The sequence below is a fragment of the Sinocyclocheilus anshuiensis genome, unplaced genomic scaffold (assembly GCF_001515605.1).
Source record: "Sinocyclocheilus anshuiensis isolate Anshui unplaced genomic scaffold, SAMN03320099.WGS_v1.1 scaffold58, whole genome shotgun sequence".
Lineage (NCBI taxonomy): Eukaryota > Metazoa > Chordata > Actinopteri > Cypriniformes > Cyprinidae > Sinocyclocheilus > Sinocyclocheilus anshuiensis.
The window spans coordinates 1118979-1136830 of record NW_015547688.1 but is presented as its reverse complement, the minus strand read 5'-3'; the positions used below and the strand labels follow the sequence as shown (position 1 = coordinate 1136830).

The following is a 17852-nucleotide window of genomic DNA, read 5'->3' as shown; positions in this document are numbered from 1 at the left end:
CACACACACACACACACACACACACACACACACACACACACACCTTATGGCTATTTAAATTTGTATTAATCAGGATTGTTGTTACATGAAATAAAATAAAAAATAACAAAATATAAAAAATAAACTACTTTGTTATTTCGGTTAACATTTCAACATTTCTCATTTTCATTAAGTTCAATTTGATGTAAGTAAGATATAAAATATAAAACTCATGATGAATCTTTGATTAACAGAACAGATTAACAAAAAAACTACAAATTGACTACAAAATTCCACACGGAACAGGAAGATATACACTCTACTATTTATTCTACAACACTTTAAAAAAATATTCAAAACATCTCATGCAAAATATTAATAAAAACTATAATAGTATCTCAGTGATGCTACTATAACACTGACATGCATTATATAATGGTTTTTGGTAACACTTTAGATTAGGGAACACATATTCACTATTAATGAAGAGTTTTCCCTCAGTAAACTGCTAATTTGCTGCTTATTAATAGTTAGTAAGGTAGTTGTTACGTTTAGGTATGAAGTACGATTAAGGAATCTAAAATATGGTCATGCAGAATAAGGCAATAATATGTGCTTTATAAGTACTAATAAACAGCCAATATGCTAGAAATATGCATACTAATAAGCAGCTATGTAATAGTGAGAATTGGCCCTTTATATAACGTGTTACCGAGTTTTCTGATACATTTGCACAAACACATTAGTTTGTTCGAATGTTGTTGATACAATTTGGCATGCCGCTGCTGCTGTCTGGCTGTTTTAGTCATGCAATTGACCGTTTCTGAACTAGAAATGGCAAACTGACCTTGAGTTTCCTATTTAAGATTGTGTTTCAAATCAAAACTCAACTCTCTGTGTTATCTGTGCTCAAGTTTGCCGTACTTGCCATAACTCAGCTTTCACAGTGGCCCAGTGGTACTTGATGTCAAATAATCCTGCCAAACATAGCTACAAAGGTAGTGTGAACGCACGCGAAGATAGTCCAATCCCAGAAACCCTGTGTGTATCCACCCCGCATCATAATCTTAGCATGACAGTCAGCCAAAGGCGAATTCTAAGAGAACTAAGCAAACAGAAATTCACTGTCTCAATGTGCCTCAGCCCTAGGCATCTATCAGCGTTGAGAATGTTTTACAACACTTTGACACCTCAAACCAAAAACGTCGAGAGGAGAACATCAAATATGTTTGCGAGGAGGTAAAGAACAGAAGGAACTGTCAAAAAAGCGCCAACGCGTTTTGAAGAAATGGGCACATTACAAGCGTCACAAATTAAACTATCTGTTATTAAACACTAGGTATAACATTCCCTCCTCTGGCAACGCTCTGTTGGTTAACTAATTATCATGCCACATTCATTTTCTGCACCCCGAAGCGTTTGTTGGATTTATCCAAGTTGGAGCGTGCATGTGTTTGGCCGGTTTACTCCAAAACGCAGCTCTGTGTGAGCGATTGGGGCTGCTGGGATTGCTTCATTTACATTCCACAGATTGCATCAGGAATTCTGAGACATTTTCCTTTTTCCGCCTGTTAATTGGAGACAGCATGCACCGAAAGAGATATGCACTGACACGTAAGCACAATAGCAGCATCACAGGCGAGTCCCTAATTAGTGAGCGTTAATGACTACAACACATGCTTGACCATGACCGTGATATTCTATCAGCCATTTTTCTCCGGCTGCTTCCTTCACGTATGATGGTCAGGCGTGTGTGTGTTTTGCATCGAGTGGCAGTCGTTGCGGCAAACGCTCCTTTCCATCCATCTGAGGACGTGTTTACAAAGCTTTCATTTCTGAACGATTCTCGACCCGGCGCGAGCGCCCCCAGTGTGACGTTGATTAGGAGGCTTGTCAGAAATAAACTGGAGAGCCCCATTCCTGCACAAACCTGTATTCATTTAGTTCTGCCAAGTTATACAGTGCCATATCTCTGCAGGAAAATCCAGCATGACATGAGAGCGAATTTTGCCCTTTTAAAAAGAGGGTTAATCTTTCTTTCTTTCCCACAGCAACCTCAATCTCTCTGCGGCCCGCATGGCTCTTGTGATCCCGGGCTGCTGCAGTAAATTAAATTAAATAAACCCATTAGTTACAGCACTGCTACCTTCTCACCTCTGCCCAGATGCGCTTTCATGGTTTGTTGGCCTTTTAAAGCAACCGGAGGACTGAGTATATGGAAGCTGTGATTGGAAAGTGACCTTGAATGAGCAGAACAGAGAATCGGGTTCATTGTTTATCGGGATGATCACATTTCCGACTGTGTTTTTCAGGTTAAAAATGCACAAGTATTACAAACGTAAATCAGAGTTGAGGTGCTTTCAAATATGTAGAGGCAGGCAAGAGGAAAAATGGGGATGGATGGCCGTGAAGAGCGAGTCTGCGTCACTGCAAACACGTTAAAAAGTGTGGCATGAGTAACTGAGTGGAGATCACCAATTCGGCAACATTGCTGACAGCCTGAACTGCACGTCTGAGGGGAGAGAGACTTTATTATTTCTTTCGTATTATTTCATTCCGTCTGCTGTTTTAAATCATGAAAATGTGTATTAACTTGAGATAAAAAGACTAAATTGACTAAAGCTGGGAGAGAATTTAAAAGAAGATCAGTGGTGAACAAAGATCATTTAAAGTACCTTATCCAGTTGGAATCATTCTCCCTCAATTTCCCAGTTTGCATCATAAAAACAGGAAAGCTCATTTTTATACCTTATTTTGAACACTACAGGTATTCAAAAATGTTTCCTTTTACACAAAGATGCTTTGAAATCTTGAAAAATAGCATAATCACAGAGGGGTGTGCAATATAGTGCCACAGTTGGGTTCTGGAAGTAAAATTCATATTCTTTGTCTCGCAACAATTCTATAGAAACCTTTCAAGACATACTGTATGCGTATTAAACTACTGCGTATGTTTCTGTTCAAGCTGTTAATTTGAACTTAAAAACGTAAATATTTAATAGCAAAGTAACAGGTGAGGAATCATAAATAGAAAAGAAAGAAAAATCGACCAGCTACAGAATCGCAGCAAACAAATCAGGATGCAAGCGCTCAGCAGTAACTACCCACTCTGTGAAGCACTGTCAGTGTTGTAATTGATTGATATTGTAACAAGGGCTGATTCAGAAAGATGGAGAGTAGGATCCAATTGCAACATAAAACATTTATTAACAAACTAAACAAAAGTAAATCCAGGCAAAGGGAGACACGGGCAAAAATATAGTATATCAAAACACAGGGGATAGCAGGAAAGAACTGAACAGCACACAGGAAGCATCCACAAGGAACAACACCAGACCCTGACCAAGGGAAACACTGAGGTATAAATACACAGAGGGCTAACAAAGAACACCTGGGGAACAATGACGGGTCGATTAACAGAAAAACTACAAACTGACTACAAAATGCCACACGGAACAGGAAGTTAGAGAAAAGTCTTAACAAGACATAAGGAACATTTAACAGAAATACACTCTACTATCTATTCTACAACACTTTTATACATTAGTCTGTGTACACAAAAATCGTTTATTTCTATACATATATACCGTTCAAAAGTTTTGGGTCTATATGAAGTCTTTTATGCTCACCACGGCTACATTTATTTGATCAAAAAATATAGTAAAAACAGTAATATTGTAAAATATTATTACAGTTTAAATAAATTGTTTCTATTTGAATATATTTTACAGCAATAATTTATTTGTGTGATGCAAAGCTGAATTTTCAGCATCATTACTCCGGTCTTCAGTGTCACATGATCCTCCAGAAATTATCTGAATATGCTGATTTTCTGCTCAAGAAACATTTCATATGATTATCAATGTTGAAAACAGTTGTGCTGTTTAGATTTAAAGATAGACATATTATCTTATTTATGACTGAAATATGTCATGCACAATGCTTCAAGGATTTGCAGTTAATTTTTCATAAAGATGCATTTTCACATAAAGTACACTTAGTTGGTACATTTTCATCTCAGATCTGGTTGATTTAATTCATGGATTTGAACTCTTTAAATACACTTTTTTTTAAAAATTCTCCATTGAGATAATGAATGGGGAGAAAATGCTTCCAGAACCAAGACTTGCTGTGCAACAACCATTTTCAGGTTCATTTAAGCCAGAAAAGTCCACTACAGTTGTTTATGTTCGCATGTGGTATTTAAATGAAAGACACAAAATATGACACAAAATGCAATTGGGAGTGACTCCAATTCACTCCCTTCCAAACACTGGGGGTACTCGTACTACCGTTCACATTACTTTACAATTATTGTCAAGAAATTAAATATAGTTTAAATGCATTATAAAAAGCAACACTTGCCATCTATACTGTTACTAGGCAGGCATAGAACAAGCAAAGCATGTCAACAAAACACGGCCCAAACTGACATCTCAAATGCCAATAATCCAAATAACCCCAGCAAAACAATCACCTTCTGATACACCAATTAGCAATTAACATAATCCTTAAAAGCATCCTTTTTCATCTCATCAGCTTAATCCAGATCTCAAAGGACACTTGGCACATGTGACAGCTGCTGCATAAAAACTATTGTGAGCTGAGCTGATGTTGCGGGACATTCGGTGTTTGGTTAATGGCGTATGCATATAATTGATGACGGGCAACTTGAAACCTCAATAGACAATGGCACATATTCAAAGTCACATAAGAACAGAATACCACCAGAACTCAGTATGTTGAAACTGTTGCAACCGGTTTACACTTCCAAAATGCCATCCCTACATTGTTTCACACTATGCTAAAATTATTCTAGCTGAATACCTCATGGTGATTTCAGGCAAGGAAAAGCACATGTATAAATAAACAACAGAAAGCAATGAGAAACTTCAAAGGCGATGGGACAAACACAGCAAACAAGCTTCTGGAAGCCAATGAATGTGTTTGTCTTTGTTTGTGACAGTGACTCAGGGGTGTTAACAGAGGAATTAGCTCACACCTACGGAGTGTAAGCACATCTCGCCGCCATAATTGAATTAAGTCTGTCACAATCTTCTAAGCTGCGTACATTATTGAAGAAACGGGTGGTGTGAGCTATGTCACACAGATCATTCACAAAGCAGCATTGCTAAAAAGCTGCCTTTCTCGTTTGTTTGTTCACATTCGGTTGTTCGCAAAATGGAGAAAACCTTAATTTGCAATTTAGCATTCCCCTGGCAAACTGTTAAAAAGGATAGTTCAGCCAAAAATTAACATTTTGTCTATTTATTGTCGCTGGTCCAAAGCCATATGGTGTTACCATTTCCATGGGACACAAAAAGTTTTTAGGAAGAATTTCGTAAAGAATCGCACAGAACAAGTTCATAGTGAACACCAGTGCTGTCAAGACCAAAAAATATACAAAAAAGCACCATAAAGGATTATAAGAGTAGCCCGTGTAACTTATTTCAAGTCTTTTGAAGCCAAATAAGAAGCTTTTTCTGAGGAACAGACTTCAGAACACTTGGAAATATACAGTATATATCACATTTATGCCACTTTCAGGGATAGTTCACCCTAAAATTCTGTCACCATTTACTCACCCTCATGTTGTTCCAAACCCATAAGACTGTCCAACTTCAAAACACAAATGAAGACATTTTTAATGAATCCTGACAAATTTCTGTCCCGTCCACCAAAACTTTCATGGTTCAAAAAGTTCATAAAATAATCCACATATATCAAGCTGTTTAACACAGGTTTTTTTGAAGAGACAAGGCCGCTTTATATGATTAACAGATTTTATGTATGCTTTTATTCAGATTTAAACATTGATCAACGCACATACATATAGAGCTTATCAAATATAGTCAACAGAAGCACAAATGTGCTTCATTTGCACACGGGAAACAGATGAGGTTTGTTCTTCCATGTTACACGAAAGCACGTTTGAGCTTTTGTTGACCGTATTTGATGTGCTCTATGTGCAACGTTTATGTGTGAATAAATGCTTAAATGAAATCTGTTCATCATAGAAAAAAATCGAGTCTTTTCCCAAAACTTGGATTAAAGTGCTTGAATCACATGAATTACTTGTACGATGTATTTGTGAACTTTTTAAAAAAATCACAGTTTTGGGTGAATGGATTTTCAGTGGAGGGACAGAAATATCTCAGGTTTTATGAAAAATATCTTCTTTGTCTTTCAAAGATGAACAAAACAGGTTTTTAGAACATTATAAGGGTGTTTGTTTTTGTTTTATTTCTGAACTGTTCTTGTGCATAGCAATTCTTCAAAAATTCCTGCAGGAAAATAACAGCATACAAGTGTAAAACAACATGAAGGTGAATAAACGATGACAGCAATTTCACTTTTAGGGGAACTATTCCTTTAACTAGAATCCTCTATCTGTCATAGACAATGGCACATATTCAAAGTCACATAAGAACAGAATACCACCAGAACTCAGTATGTTGAAACTGTTGCAACCGGTTTACACTTCCAAAATGCCATCCCTACATTGTTTCACACTATGCTAAAATTATTCTAGCTGAATACCTCATGGTGATTTCAGGCAAGGAAAAGCACATGTATAAATAAACAACAGAAAGCAATGAGAAACTTCAAAGGCGATGGGACAAACACAGCAAACAAGCTTCTGGAAGCCAATGAATGTGTTTGTCTTTGTTTGTGACAGTGACTCAGGGGTGTTAACAGAGGAATTAGCTCACACCTACGGAGTGTAAGCACATCTCGCCGCCATAATTGAATTAAGTCTGTCACAATCTTCTAAGCTGCGTACATTATTGAAGAAACGGGTGGTGTGAGCTATGTCACACAGATCATTCACAAAGCAGCATTGCTAAAAAGCTGCCTTTCTCGTTTGTTTGTTCACATTCGGTTGTTCGCAAAATGGAGAAAACCTTAATTTGCAATTTAGCATTCCCCTGGCAAACTGTTAAAAAGGATAGTTCAGCCAAAAATTAACATTTTGTCTATTTATTGTCGCTGGTCCAAAGCCATATGGTGTTACCATTTCCATGGGACACAAAAAGTTTTTAGGAAGAATTTCGTAAAGAATCGCACAGAACAAGTTCATAGTGAACACCAGTGCTGTCAAGACCAAAAAATATACAAAAAAGCACCATAAAGGATTATAAGAGTAGCCCGTGTAACTTATTTCAAGTCTTTTGAAGCCAAATAAGAAGCTTTTTCTGAGGAACAGACTTCAGAACACTTGGAAATATACAGTATATATCACATTTATGCCACTTTCAGGGATAGTTCACCCTAAAATTCTGTCACCATTTACTCACCCTCATGTTGTTCCAAACCCATAAGACTGTCCAACTTCAAAACACAAATGAAGACATTTTTAATGAATCCTGACAAATTTCTGTCCCGTCCACCAAAACTTTCATGGTTCAAAAAGTTCATAAAATAATCCACATATATCAAGCTGTTTAACACAGGTTTTTTTGAAGAGACAAGGCCGCTTTATATGATTAACAGATTTTATGTATGCTTTTATTCAGATTTAAACATTGATCAACGCACATACATATAGAGCTTATCAAATATAGTCAACAGAAGCACAAATGTGCTTCATTTGCACACGGGAAACAGATGAGGTTTGTTCTTCCATGTTACACGAAAGCACGTTTGAGCTTTTGTTGACCGTATTTGATGTGCTCTATGTGCAACGTTTATGTGTGAATAAATGCTTAAATGAAATCTGTTCATCATAGAAAAAAATCGAGTCTTTTCCCAAAACTTGGATTAAAGTGCTTGAATCACATGAATTACTTGTACGATGTATTTGTGAACTTTTTAAAAAAATCACAGTTTTGGGTGAATGGATTTTCAGTGGAGGGACAGAAATATCTCAGGTTTTATGAAAAATATCTTCTTTGTCTTTCAAAGATGAACAAAACAGGTTTTTAGAACATTATAAGGGTGTTTGTTTTTGTTTTATTTCTGAACTGTTCTTGTGCATAGCAATTCTTCAAAAATTCCTGCAGGAAAATAACAGCATACAAGTGTAAAACAACATGAAGGTGAATAAACGATGACAGCAATTTCACTTTTAGGGGAACTATTCCTTTAACTAGAATCCTCTATCTGTCAGAGCCATATGGTGTATTAGGATTTCTGTGTACTGTGTCAGATGTCACAGAGAGATGCAGGTGAAGCCATGTGTCACATTCCTAGCAGGGAATCTGATTTTTTTCATCCCTACAGCTCCTCTGAGGAACAGTAAAGCTCTGCTACGATAAATGTCAGGTCAGAGGAGCAGCCGTGAGACACGCTAGAAGCCGCATGTTTGCCCTCGCTGCGTGGCTTCAACGTGTCAAAGTTCCTGTCTGAACTGCAATAGCTTGTTTTTGGGTCGTGTCTTGAGACTGTATCACTCACCCAATATGCAAAAAGGGAGGGGGTGCTGCAGGATACGCAGGGAAAAAATTGGAATCTTGTCAAGTATGATTGACATGCCTATTTCTCCCAGGGAATTCTTATTCAGAGAGATTTTAAGATGGCTGTAAACCAGCTCTTTGTCGAATGAAATCATTGTTCCTTCTGACTGGAAACACATCATGGCAAATCCATGGAAAGTAAATAATCCCTGAGAGAATTTGTTTAAGCTCAAAATGACTTAAGTTTACTCTTTATTTTTGCCGCAAAATAAATAATTTAATACTTGAGGCAGTGGCTGGGGCTACAAAAAAAAAAAAGTAACAAAGCTTAACCAGCCTCCATATTTGCTTTGCAACAAGGCTCAGGTTCTCATCCACAGACACAAAGCGGGGCAGAAGCTGTGCTTTAATGGCAGATTGTGAGACGATGCCAATATTTTAATGGCGGCAAATTAAATTGACAAATTAGATTCTTAGCGTAAGTGAATTAAACTTGTGGAATTGGATGAAGATCATCACTTCAGAAACTTTCTAGCAGGATTCAGCCCAGCAGGCAGCAAGGATGTCTGTCAGAAAGAGTGAGGCATTGAGGGGTGAGTAAGAAAAGATGTATTCCAGAATCTTGACGGCGGGGAAATTTTCCTCTCTCAGCCTTCACAGATAAAATGCCGCGATTCCATGTACAGCGCTGGTGCTGCAAAAGAAATGGACTCGAATAACCCAGAAGGCCGACCTCTGAGTAAATTCCGCAATATGAGCTCACTTTTCACCTTGATTCTTTAGGCCACGGAGAACCTTTCTCATAGACTGCGGCGCCGTGTGAACGCTAACGCCTTAATGCTCTTTGACTTTAAATCCCAGATGTAATTGAACTGTCAAGACTGCTGTCTGGAATTGTTTCCGGAGGGCCAAACAATATGTGCATGCCTATCTGTGCAACCCTAAAAGCTGGATCCCGGAAGATGCCTACATATCATCAATACGTCAAAACAAAGTAATAGAGAGAGTACATTCGCCATTTTCAACCGTCAGCGACTGTATCTCAGCGTTGGAATGGCACGATGTTCGCACCTAGCCAAAAGATGACAGGAAGGGCAATAAACATGTGAAGTGCCAGGACAGAAGCTCGTGTAGTCGCTGGGCTCTCTTGTGCTGGTGAATTTAATTAAGTGGAAATAGGGGGATGAGACAGACCTGACTGCAGCAGTCCACTCGCTCTCGACAGGCACAGGGGCATGCTGCTAATTAAAAAGTTTAATTCCACGACTGCCGCGTTGGCATCCGAGTACCCAGAGGTGCGTCCTTGCACGCCTTGGCGGAAGCTTATCACGAGCAGGCAGATTGGGGCGTCCCGTGGAGGTGCAGAGGCTAGGCTGTATGGAGAGAGATGGCATTCAGCTTGAGCTGGGAGGCGGCCCACCTCCTCTCACAGCTTCGAGCCAGCAGTCAGGAGGAGAGAGTCGGGTTGAACTGCAGAGTGGCGTGCTGAGGCAAGGTAAACAAGGGATAAACGGAGGATTTGGGTTCTGTCCTGCTTCGCTCAGCAGTGGATCGCATCTGCAACTTGCGCCTCGGCTTCTGACGGGAAGGAATCAATGCTGCATGCTGTTCATACTCCTCAGAAACTCATAGATGATTCGCTGAACCCAGTGGCCCTAAAAGTATTAGGACACTTAAGGCACACTTAAAAACGCATGAATTTCATTGCATTAAATATCAAAGCAAGTGGCATCTGCAAATAAATGGCACTGGAGCTTTTCACAACTAACTTCACTTTTCGGAGCTATTTTTAAAAGTGTCAGGGGATTTTTAGTGGATGTATGAAGTCAGTTCTCAACAGGTTCACACAGGAGTTCTATCAGAGTAAACACAGGTGCAGCTCATCACATTAACTATGAATGCGATCTACTAACATCTGAACCAGAAAGTGCCCAAGTACTTAGCAAATACTAATTCTGAACAGTATTGTTTTATAACTTAAAACCTTTTTCATTGAGCTATCATTCTTTAAAATAAATTTAGTTTCATTTAGTTTAGCTTAATAAATTATAATACACTTTTCTCTCACTTCCGTTATCTTTCATACGCGGATACTCAACTATATATTTCAACAAGACCAGATGAAACTTATAAATTATAATAATAATAATAATAATAATAATAATAATAATAATAATAAATGTATTAAAATAACTAATATAAATGACAAGAACACAAAACAAAATTATTTAAAATGTAAGGAAAATTAAAATAAAAACAGCTGATATAAAAATATAAACAAATTTAAAATGTTAACAAAACTAATAGTATCTCAATAATATTAAAATAGCATTGTTTTTGGAACGTATTAAAATAACTAATATAAATGACAAGAACACAAAACAAAATGATTAATAATTTAAGTAAAATTAAAATGAAAACATGATATAAACATAAAAACAAATGTAAAATATTAATAAAACTACAGTAAAATAGTATCTCAATAATACTAAAATAACATTTATTTGGAACAATATGAGGGTGAGTAAATTAGAGAGTAGAGAGTAAATTACTCTCTTTTTAGGAATAATTCAATATAAGGAAATATCTACAAATAGTATATTTTGGCATGTTAGTGATGACCACTAACACAATACTGTCATTTCTATCCATCTCTCAGTTTGAACAGCTTTGCACATACAATGGAAGTCTATGGGGCAAGCATGCAAGATGCTGCTGATCGAGCTTAACTTGCCTTTAACTCTCAATATTGTTTTAAACTACAGAAGTTGTGAGGAATGGGGAATTTCTGAAGTTCTACTCTCCAGCAGGAAACAAGAGGCACCGGGGAATAAATAGGTGGTGGAATTAGAGCGCTTCATTGTGTAGCCTTGTATGGGGCAAGAACAATGCGTGGGCTTCAGTAGTGTATAGCTCTCATTGATCAGAATGGCCACCTTTTTTACAGGCTCACGACCAGGCATAAAGATGGAAAAACTCTCCTGAGGTCAAATAGCCGGAGGATCTCCAGCTCTGAATATTGTGTGGGGGACTATTGAGTAGAATGAATAAATAACAGATCAGATAAGCCTGTGAAATGCTGCAAATGTCCTATTAGATTTTTTTTTTTTTTGGCAATACCACATAGTAACCATATATTGGAACATACATTATATCTGACTGCTTGTATCATTGCAAAATGTAAACTATTATCACCCAGGACTACTCGAGAGTTGGGATGCTGAAAAAGAGCAATGTTTTGCCCTACAGATGGCTTGTCTCTGCATATTAAGCTGGGATATGAGTCTTTTAACACTGCAAAAAATTACACACTTCAGCTTTAACACTCTCGTTTTTACCTTCCTGCACTCCTTTAATCTAAAAGTGGACCCCGACAGTGGTGTGATTCGTCTAATGATGCCGAGCTATTATTATTTGACATAGGGAACACATTACCCACTCAGTGAAAGTGAGGCTTCTTTTAAAAGCAGACAGGAGTTTAACAGAGCATCCGGTCCTCCCTGACAAGCCTTTTAAACATTGCGTCAGGCTGTAAAGGAGGAGCACCATCATATTTCAAGACTGACAAGACTACCTAACTTCTCCTGATACATATGCCCAGCAAATGAAGTCCAGAATGCCTTTACCGCTGGATATTTATTCATGATGGCTTTAAAATGTAAAACCGGCTTGTCTACGCATCTTTGCATACAGCATATTTGTAAACCGAGTTGCCTTCATATGCATATTAAAGGGGATAAACCACCTAAAGATCAACCTGTATGACAATCCTAACCTGTATGACTTTCTTTCTTCTGTGGAACATAAAAGAAGATATTTTGAAGAATTGTTTTGTCCTTGGAATGAAAATCAGTGGGTTGAACACCATTGATTTTAAATGTATACTATAAATTAACAATTTCTGAAGTGGTAAATAAAATTGTTAAGAGTATATTTCAGCATTTCAACTTCAAAATGTTACATTTGTTACTTGCCATTTCTTTATAGTTATTTGTGAAATATTATTTTTGGTGAGGAAAGAATTCCTTCAAAGTATCCGCCCCCCACCCCCAAGTGTATAGACAAAAACAAAACACTGAGACATTCTCTTCTTTTTCTCGTGTGTTTCACAGAATAAAGTCATACGTTTTTGTAAATGACATGAGGGCGAATAAATGAAATAATAAACTTATGCAAATTATTTAAGTTAATGAACTACACGTTTCGCACGCTTAAGCTTTACAGCCACAGCTAAGTGTGAAATGAGCCACTTCTGCGAATGCAAATCAGTTTGCAAGCATTTGATGAGATTATGGATTCAAAAGCCAATATTAAAACTCAAATGTTGAGTGTATGTTGTGATGTCATCAAATTCAAGGCCCATATTTTAATGTCATATCAAATAAAAAAAAATTAAAATACAGTTTGTTTGCAGTTTATTTTTGTTTAGTTTCATTTTGACGTATCGCACATCTAGACCGACAGTTATTGCACTTGTAATATTGTTTCCTTCAGTGAGTATGGTAGTCCATTACATATTTGATATTCCTCCAAGCTACAACTCATGTTCCAAGCGCATGTGGAAACAAATTTATGGCCGCTTAAGGGATTTTCCAGGCTCAGGGACACTAAAACACACAAGCACTCTTAGGTGTTATTTATATAAGCTTGTCATCCCCCGGTCTAATGAGCCCCACACAACGAGCATAATGAAACAGCTCGCATTAACACCCAGGCAAATTAAGGAATGTTACGAGTTCGACTCGCTCTGAAGTGAATTGCGGCAGATGTTGCCTGGCCCCAAAGCTCTGAGTCACAGCCCAAGGCTAGCAGATACAAGCAGATCCAGCACACGCCGCAGCGTGACTTAATGCTCATTCACTCTCTACCCCTCAGACACTCTTTGTACGAGCGTCTCCTCATCATAGGCAACCACTCGGCTGAATGATGTTAGGTCTATGTAGAATAGCAATCCAAAGAAAAACAGCCTGGCTGTAATAACCTGCACTGGCTCAGATTGTAAATAGAGTGGAGAAATGTAAACTAGGAAATATCGCAGGCTGTTGAGTCAAAACATGTTGAGGGGCACATACACCTGAGTAAGCACCTCATGATTTGAGCACGCCTGGGAGTCAAAGCGCTCAACGGAGCATCCACTGCACCTGGCTCTAGTGAGCAGTGATTGTGAACATGAATTCAGCATGAAATGAAACAGTCATGCTGCTGTAGTAATTATGTTAAAGCTGGACAAAAGCATCAGCTGCAGCCTGGAGCTCGGCTGCATTTGAATCATCACATATGTACTAGTCTACTGACTAATTGACTGACTAAAGCGTCTCTCAACTGTAAAATTGGAAACAAAAGCAGATGACCAAGTCTACATTAAGTGTAGGCATACTCAAATGCAATACGTAGACCTGATAAAAATATATATATTTTTTTTTGTCAAATAAAGATGTATACCATTTCTTGTTTTATGATTGTACTACACTTGGATGTATATATCCATCATTTAGCCGTACAATCATCTAATGTCTCCAAAAGCTTTGGTCATCAAGACATTTTGTACTAAAAGCGTGTTTTTCTGAATTACTAGACCATTTTGAAAAATACAGTAATTGTAAATAATGTCTGCAATCTCTGAATGCAAGCACTTTTTTATAGTAAAGGAAGGAAAAAGAACTCAACCCTGATATATGGGTCAATGACAAGATGTTTGTTGATGATATAAGGGCTTTGTCCGGATCTATTAAATTACTCAAAAATTAATGTTTTTTTTTTTTTAATGTCTGATTACTACTTTTTGCATCAGCAGTTTGGCATAATCTTTCATTATTATTTTGTTAGTCTTTTATTTTCTTGTTTTAAATGATTAATAATACAAATAAATGAACAAATAAAAATAATAATATAATAAAACTAAATAAATAAAAATCCCATAAATCAGTCACTGTCATAAAGGAAGCCATTTTGTTGTCATGTGACAAGAAAACCATAAAACAGAGAGGTCTCCTGAATTCTCATGACTATTTTACATAGGCCTATATTATATAGGCATATATACTGTGTGTGTGTGTGTGTGTGTGTGTGTGTGTGTGTGTGTGTGTGTGTAAAATTGTCTGCAAATTAAATAATAGTAATAACAAAGATAAGCATTTTGCTTGAGATTAAATCAACTGTTTTGTAAAAATCGGTATAAAACTTCTTCAAAAGCATATTGAAGTAAAGTCAAGACAGAAATGGCATTTCCAAGAACTTTAAACTAGATTGCTATCGTGTGATCAGACATCCTTATCTGTCACTGACCCATAAACAACACAACAGAGAAACGTGAAGGGCGCACCTGTACCAATCCAGCCCCTTCTCGTAGTTCCTGTCAAAGAAGTGCGGCTCATTCCCAACGGCTCGCACATCAGGATGAACCCGCAAAGCTTCCAGCAGAGCCCTGGTCCCCCCTTTCTTCACTCCGATTATAATGGCTTGGGGCAATTTTTTAACCCCGTAATCCGAGGTGCAGTTCACCGCTCTCCGAAGCTCGCTGTCCGTGGTGCTGAATTCCGGGGGCTCTCCAGCAGCAGCGGCGGCGGCGGAGCGCGTCGTAGCCGCCTGAGCTCGCACCCATCCCGCCGTCCTCTCGTCGATCTCCACGCTATTTCTAACGCTCGAGATGACGATGGTTTGCTCTGTGGCCGTCCTCTCGACGAACTCCTCGTCTAGGTAGACCTGGGAAGAGGTCGAGTAAAGTTTCTCCCTCAGCGTAACAAAAGTTGTCTCCTCTGTCACGAGCCTCCCCTGATAGACGTAGTTCTCCTGGAACTGGAAGGAGTTGTAACAGCTCATCAAGCTATAGAACAGGTAGGTGACAGAAAGGGACAGGGTGAACATGAATAAGATCTTCCGGGGCACTTTAGAAGTAAAAACCGAAGTGCTGGACCAAAATGCCATCTCTGATAGCAGCGACCCTCTCAGAGAAGTGGCCAGACATTTTTCCACCCCAAGTCTCGCATGGACACTCAACAACAATAATCTGTCACCATAAACACCGCGAACATCTGAAAGTGCGAGGAGGATCCCGCGCTCTCCACGCGCGCTTCGCTTGAGGAAAACGGATCGTTAAAATTCCAGAAGAACGTCTCGAGTATCGATTTCTTATTCCGACGCTGACAGCCGTTGTCACAATTGATCGGCTTGAACTTGCAGATGAGAACGGCTGCGGTCGGGCGTCCTTCCAAACGAGCAGCCCTCTCGGTTGTAGACTGAGGGTGTTGTTGCTGATGGGAGTCTTGGCATCTTAGAAGAAAAGGGGCAAAGAAATAGCAAAGTCTCTTAAGTGATGTGCAGGGCACGTCTGCACTCGATACCGCTTCTGGAGTGCAATTTTGACACCGCTGTCCTTCACACCGCTGATTTCAAGTGGCAATCGGCGCAAACACTGGATCTTAGTCCAAACGAGGTGCTGATGTTGTATCACGCAGCCATCCTCCCACTGCTAATCCACTAACTTTGAGAGCTGGAGAGTGAGCAGCCTCGCCATAAATATTCATTGACTGCTCTCAGTGGCTGAGAGTGCAGCGCGCAGTCGTAACGCGTCGCGTTGATTGGTAGACGTGATGTGCGCATCAGCCGTGGGCTCATCCAAAAACCAGAAAAGTACTACAGTAAGAAACTGCTGCTACGTCTACCGCTTTCTACAAGACGACAGAGGAGGAAAGCATTAGACACGCTTGTAATATGATCAGAAGAAACAAAAATACATTTATTTAAAAACAAATAGATAAATGAAAATAAATAATACAAAAAAAACACAATAGAATGCATTTTATTGAATACAAATATTTCATGCTAACGGATTAATATCGATATACTGATTTATAATACTGATGTTTATTTTATTATATCATTGAAATATATTCTAATAATATTACAAATAAATCTAATACAAATAAGTTAATTTGCATAAACTAATATATCGTATATTTATAGTATATATTATATATTTATTGTATAAATAACTTTTTATGGCTTTAATTATTGAATTTGTTTTTCAAATGCACTAAAAATTTAATTTGATGTATAATCAAAGTTTCTGATTAAGAACATATTTTCTGATCAAGAAAATAGAGTTGAAAGTATAGAATGCAGAAATTTTGGGGTGCACTGAAAAAAAATGCACAAATAATTAGAAAAAAACGGCAAGTATCACGTTCAAAACGTGATTTTCTTTTAAAACACAACAGTTATCTTTTTTTTTTTAGAGCTTACATTTACACCAAAATCTTTCTGTTACAGTGCAGTGGGTGTTTGTCACTCTCATACAACCTGTAAAGCCTGCAGCACCAGCACCAGTGAAAGCAATACTGATAAGAGGAATATTACAGCAGCTCATTATATGAATATATTTCTTCCTTTGATTATATCTGATATCACATTTATATTGTTATGACTCCATTTTTATGACAGAAGCACTAACTTTGGTCTATACAGAGCAGCTCATGCCTGCTCTCTACTGGCCTGAGAAACGCAGGACTAATCCATGCAACAACAGCACTGGGCAAACAGTGGTGATCCTTCATGACAGGTACCTTAATGCACATTACAGCACATTAATGCACCGATTACAGGAGTGACTGTAAAGATGAGGAATGATTGAATGGGTGGATGCACGCATTTCTGGAATTCAGCAGTGTTCTTGTGGTATGTATGCTGAATAATTCAAAAATGGAAATTTCTTTATCTGTTGTTTTCCCTCTTCCACAGAGTTCCCTAAATAGAAGCATTAAAGCACTATTTACAGTGAAAATGCTCAAAATGTTAATTTATACACTTATTATCACAAGTTATGGATCTTTTTTGCTACTGAATATGATCCAAGGATAAGACATATGTCTTTTAGGGAAACAAACAGATGACTTGTGAGCTGATCGATGTGTCCCCTTCCTTTAGATCCCTCCATTCATCACGCCCCTCATGTTCTACAGCTTCCAGCTCAGAGCATCCGTTAAAAGTAAGCATTTCATTTTCCTGATAAATTTGAGTTCCTGCAAGCTTCTCGTAGTTGGTTTTTGGAGGTTGTTTAAAATCAAGAAAGATGTTTGAGCTCTGTATACTGCAAGCCTGCACATTTAAATAGGTTGTAAACTAAGTGCACTGTACAATGAGTAGAAAAAAAATCTATTTTAACTGTTAAAAAAGGTTTACAGTAAAACCTGCTAATTGGTTGACAGTAAGTTCCCTTACTGTATACGGGGAAAACCATAATAGATCCAACCTTACATATAAGGTAAGTTAAATGTACCATTTTTGGAAGTAAAAGGAACCAGTCATCTAATTATTTATAGTAAAAAAAAAAAAAAAACTGTAACCCGACATTCTTCCCTGGGTGAAACTTCACATTTGATGGTATACATTTACATAATTTTCTCATACGTTTTTCTTAATAGTTTTTGTTAGCAGTTATGCATAATAGGGTTTTATGCTATGGCTTATTTTGTTGTTTGT

General features: G+C 37.9%; 1 protein-coding gene across 1 annotated transcript in view; it reads right to left on the bottom strand.

Annotated features, from left to right (window-relative positions):
- Positions 1-15802, bottom strand: part of LOC107703335 (heparan sulfate glucosamine 3-O-sulfotransferase 4-like) — a 140337-nt gene extending 124535 nt beyond the window's left edge. Inside the window, exon 1 of the mRNA XM_016505925.1 lies at positions 14698-15802. Within this exon, the coding sequence (XP_016361411.1) occupies positions 14698-15299 (602 nt within the window). The 5' untranslated portion in view covers positions 15300-15802. The remainder of the gene's footprint in view (positions 1-14697) is intronic.
- Positions 15803-17852: the final 2050 nt, after the last annotated feature.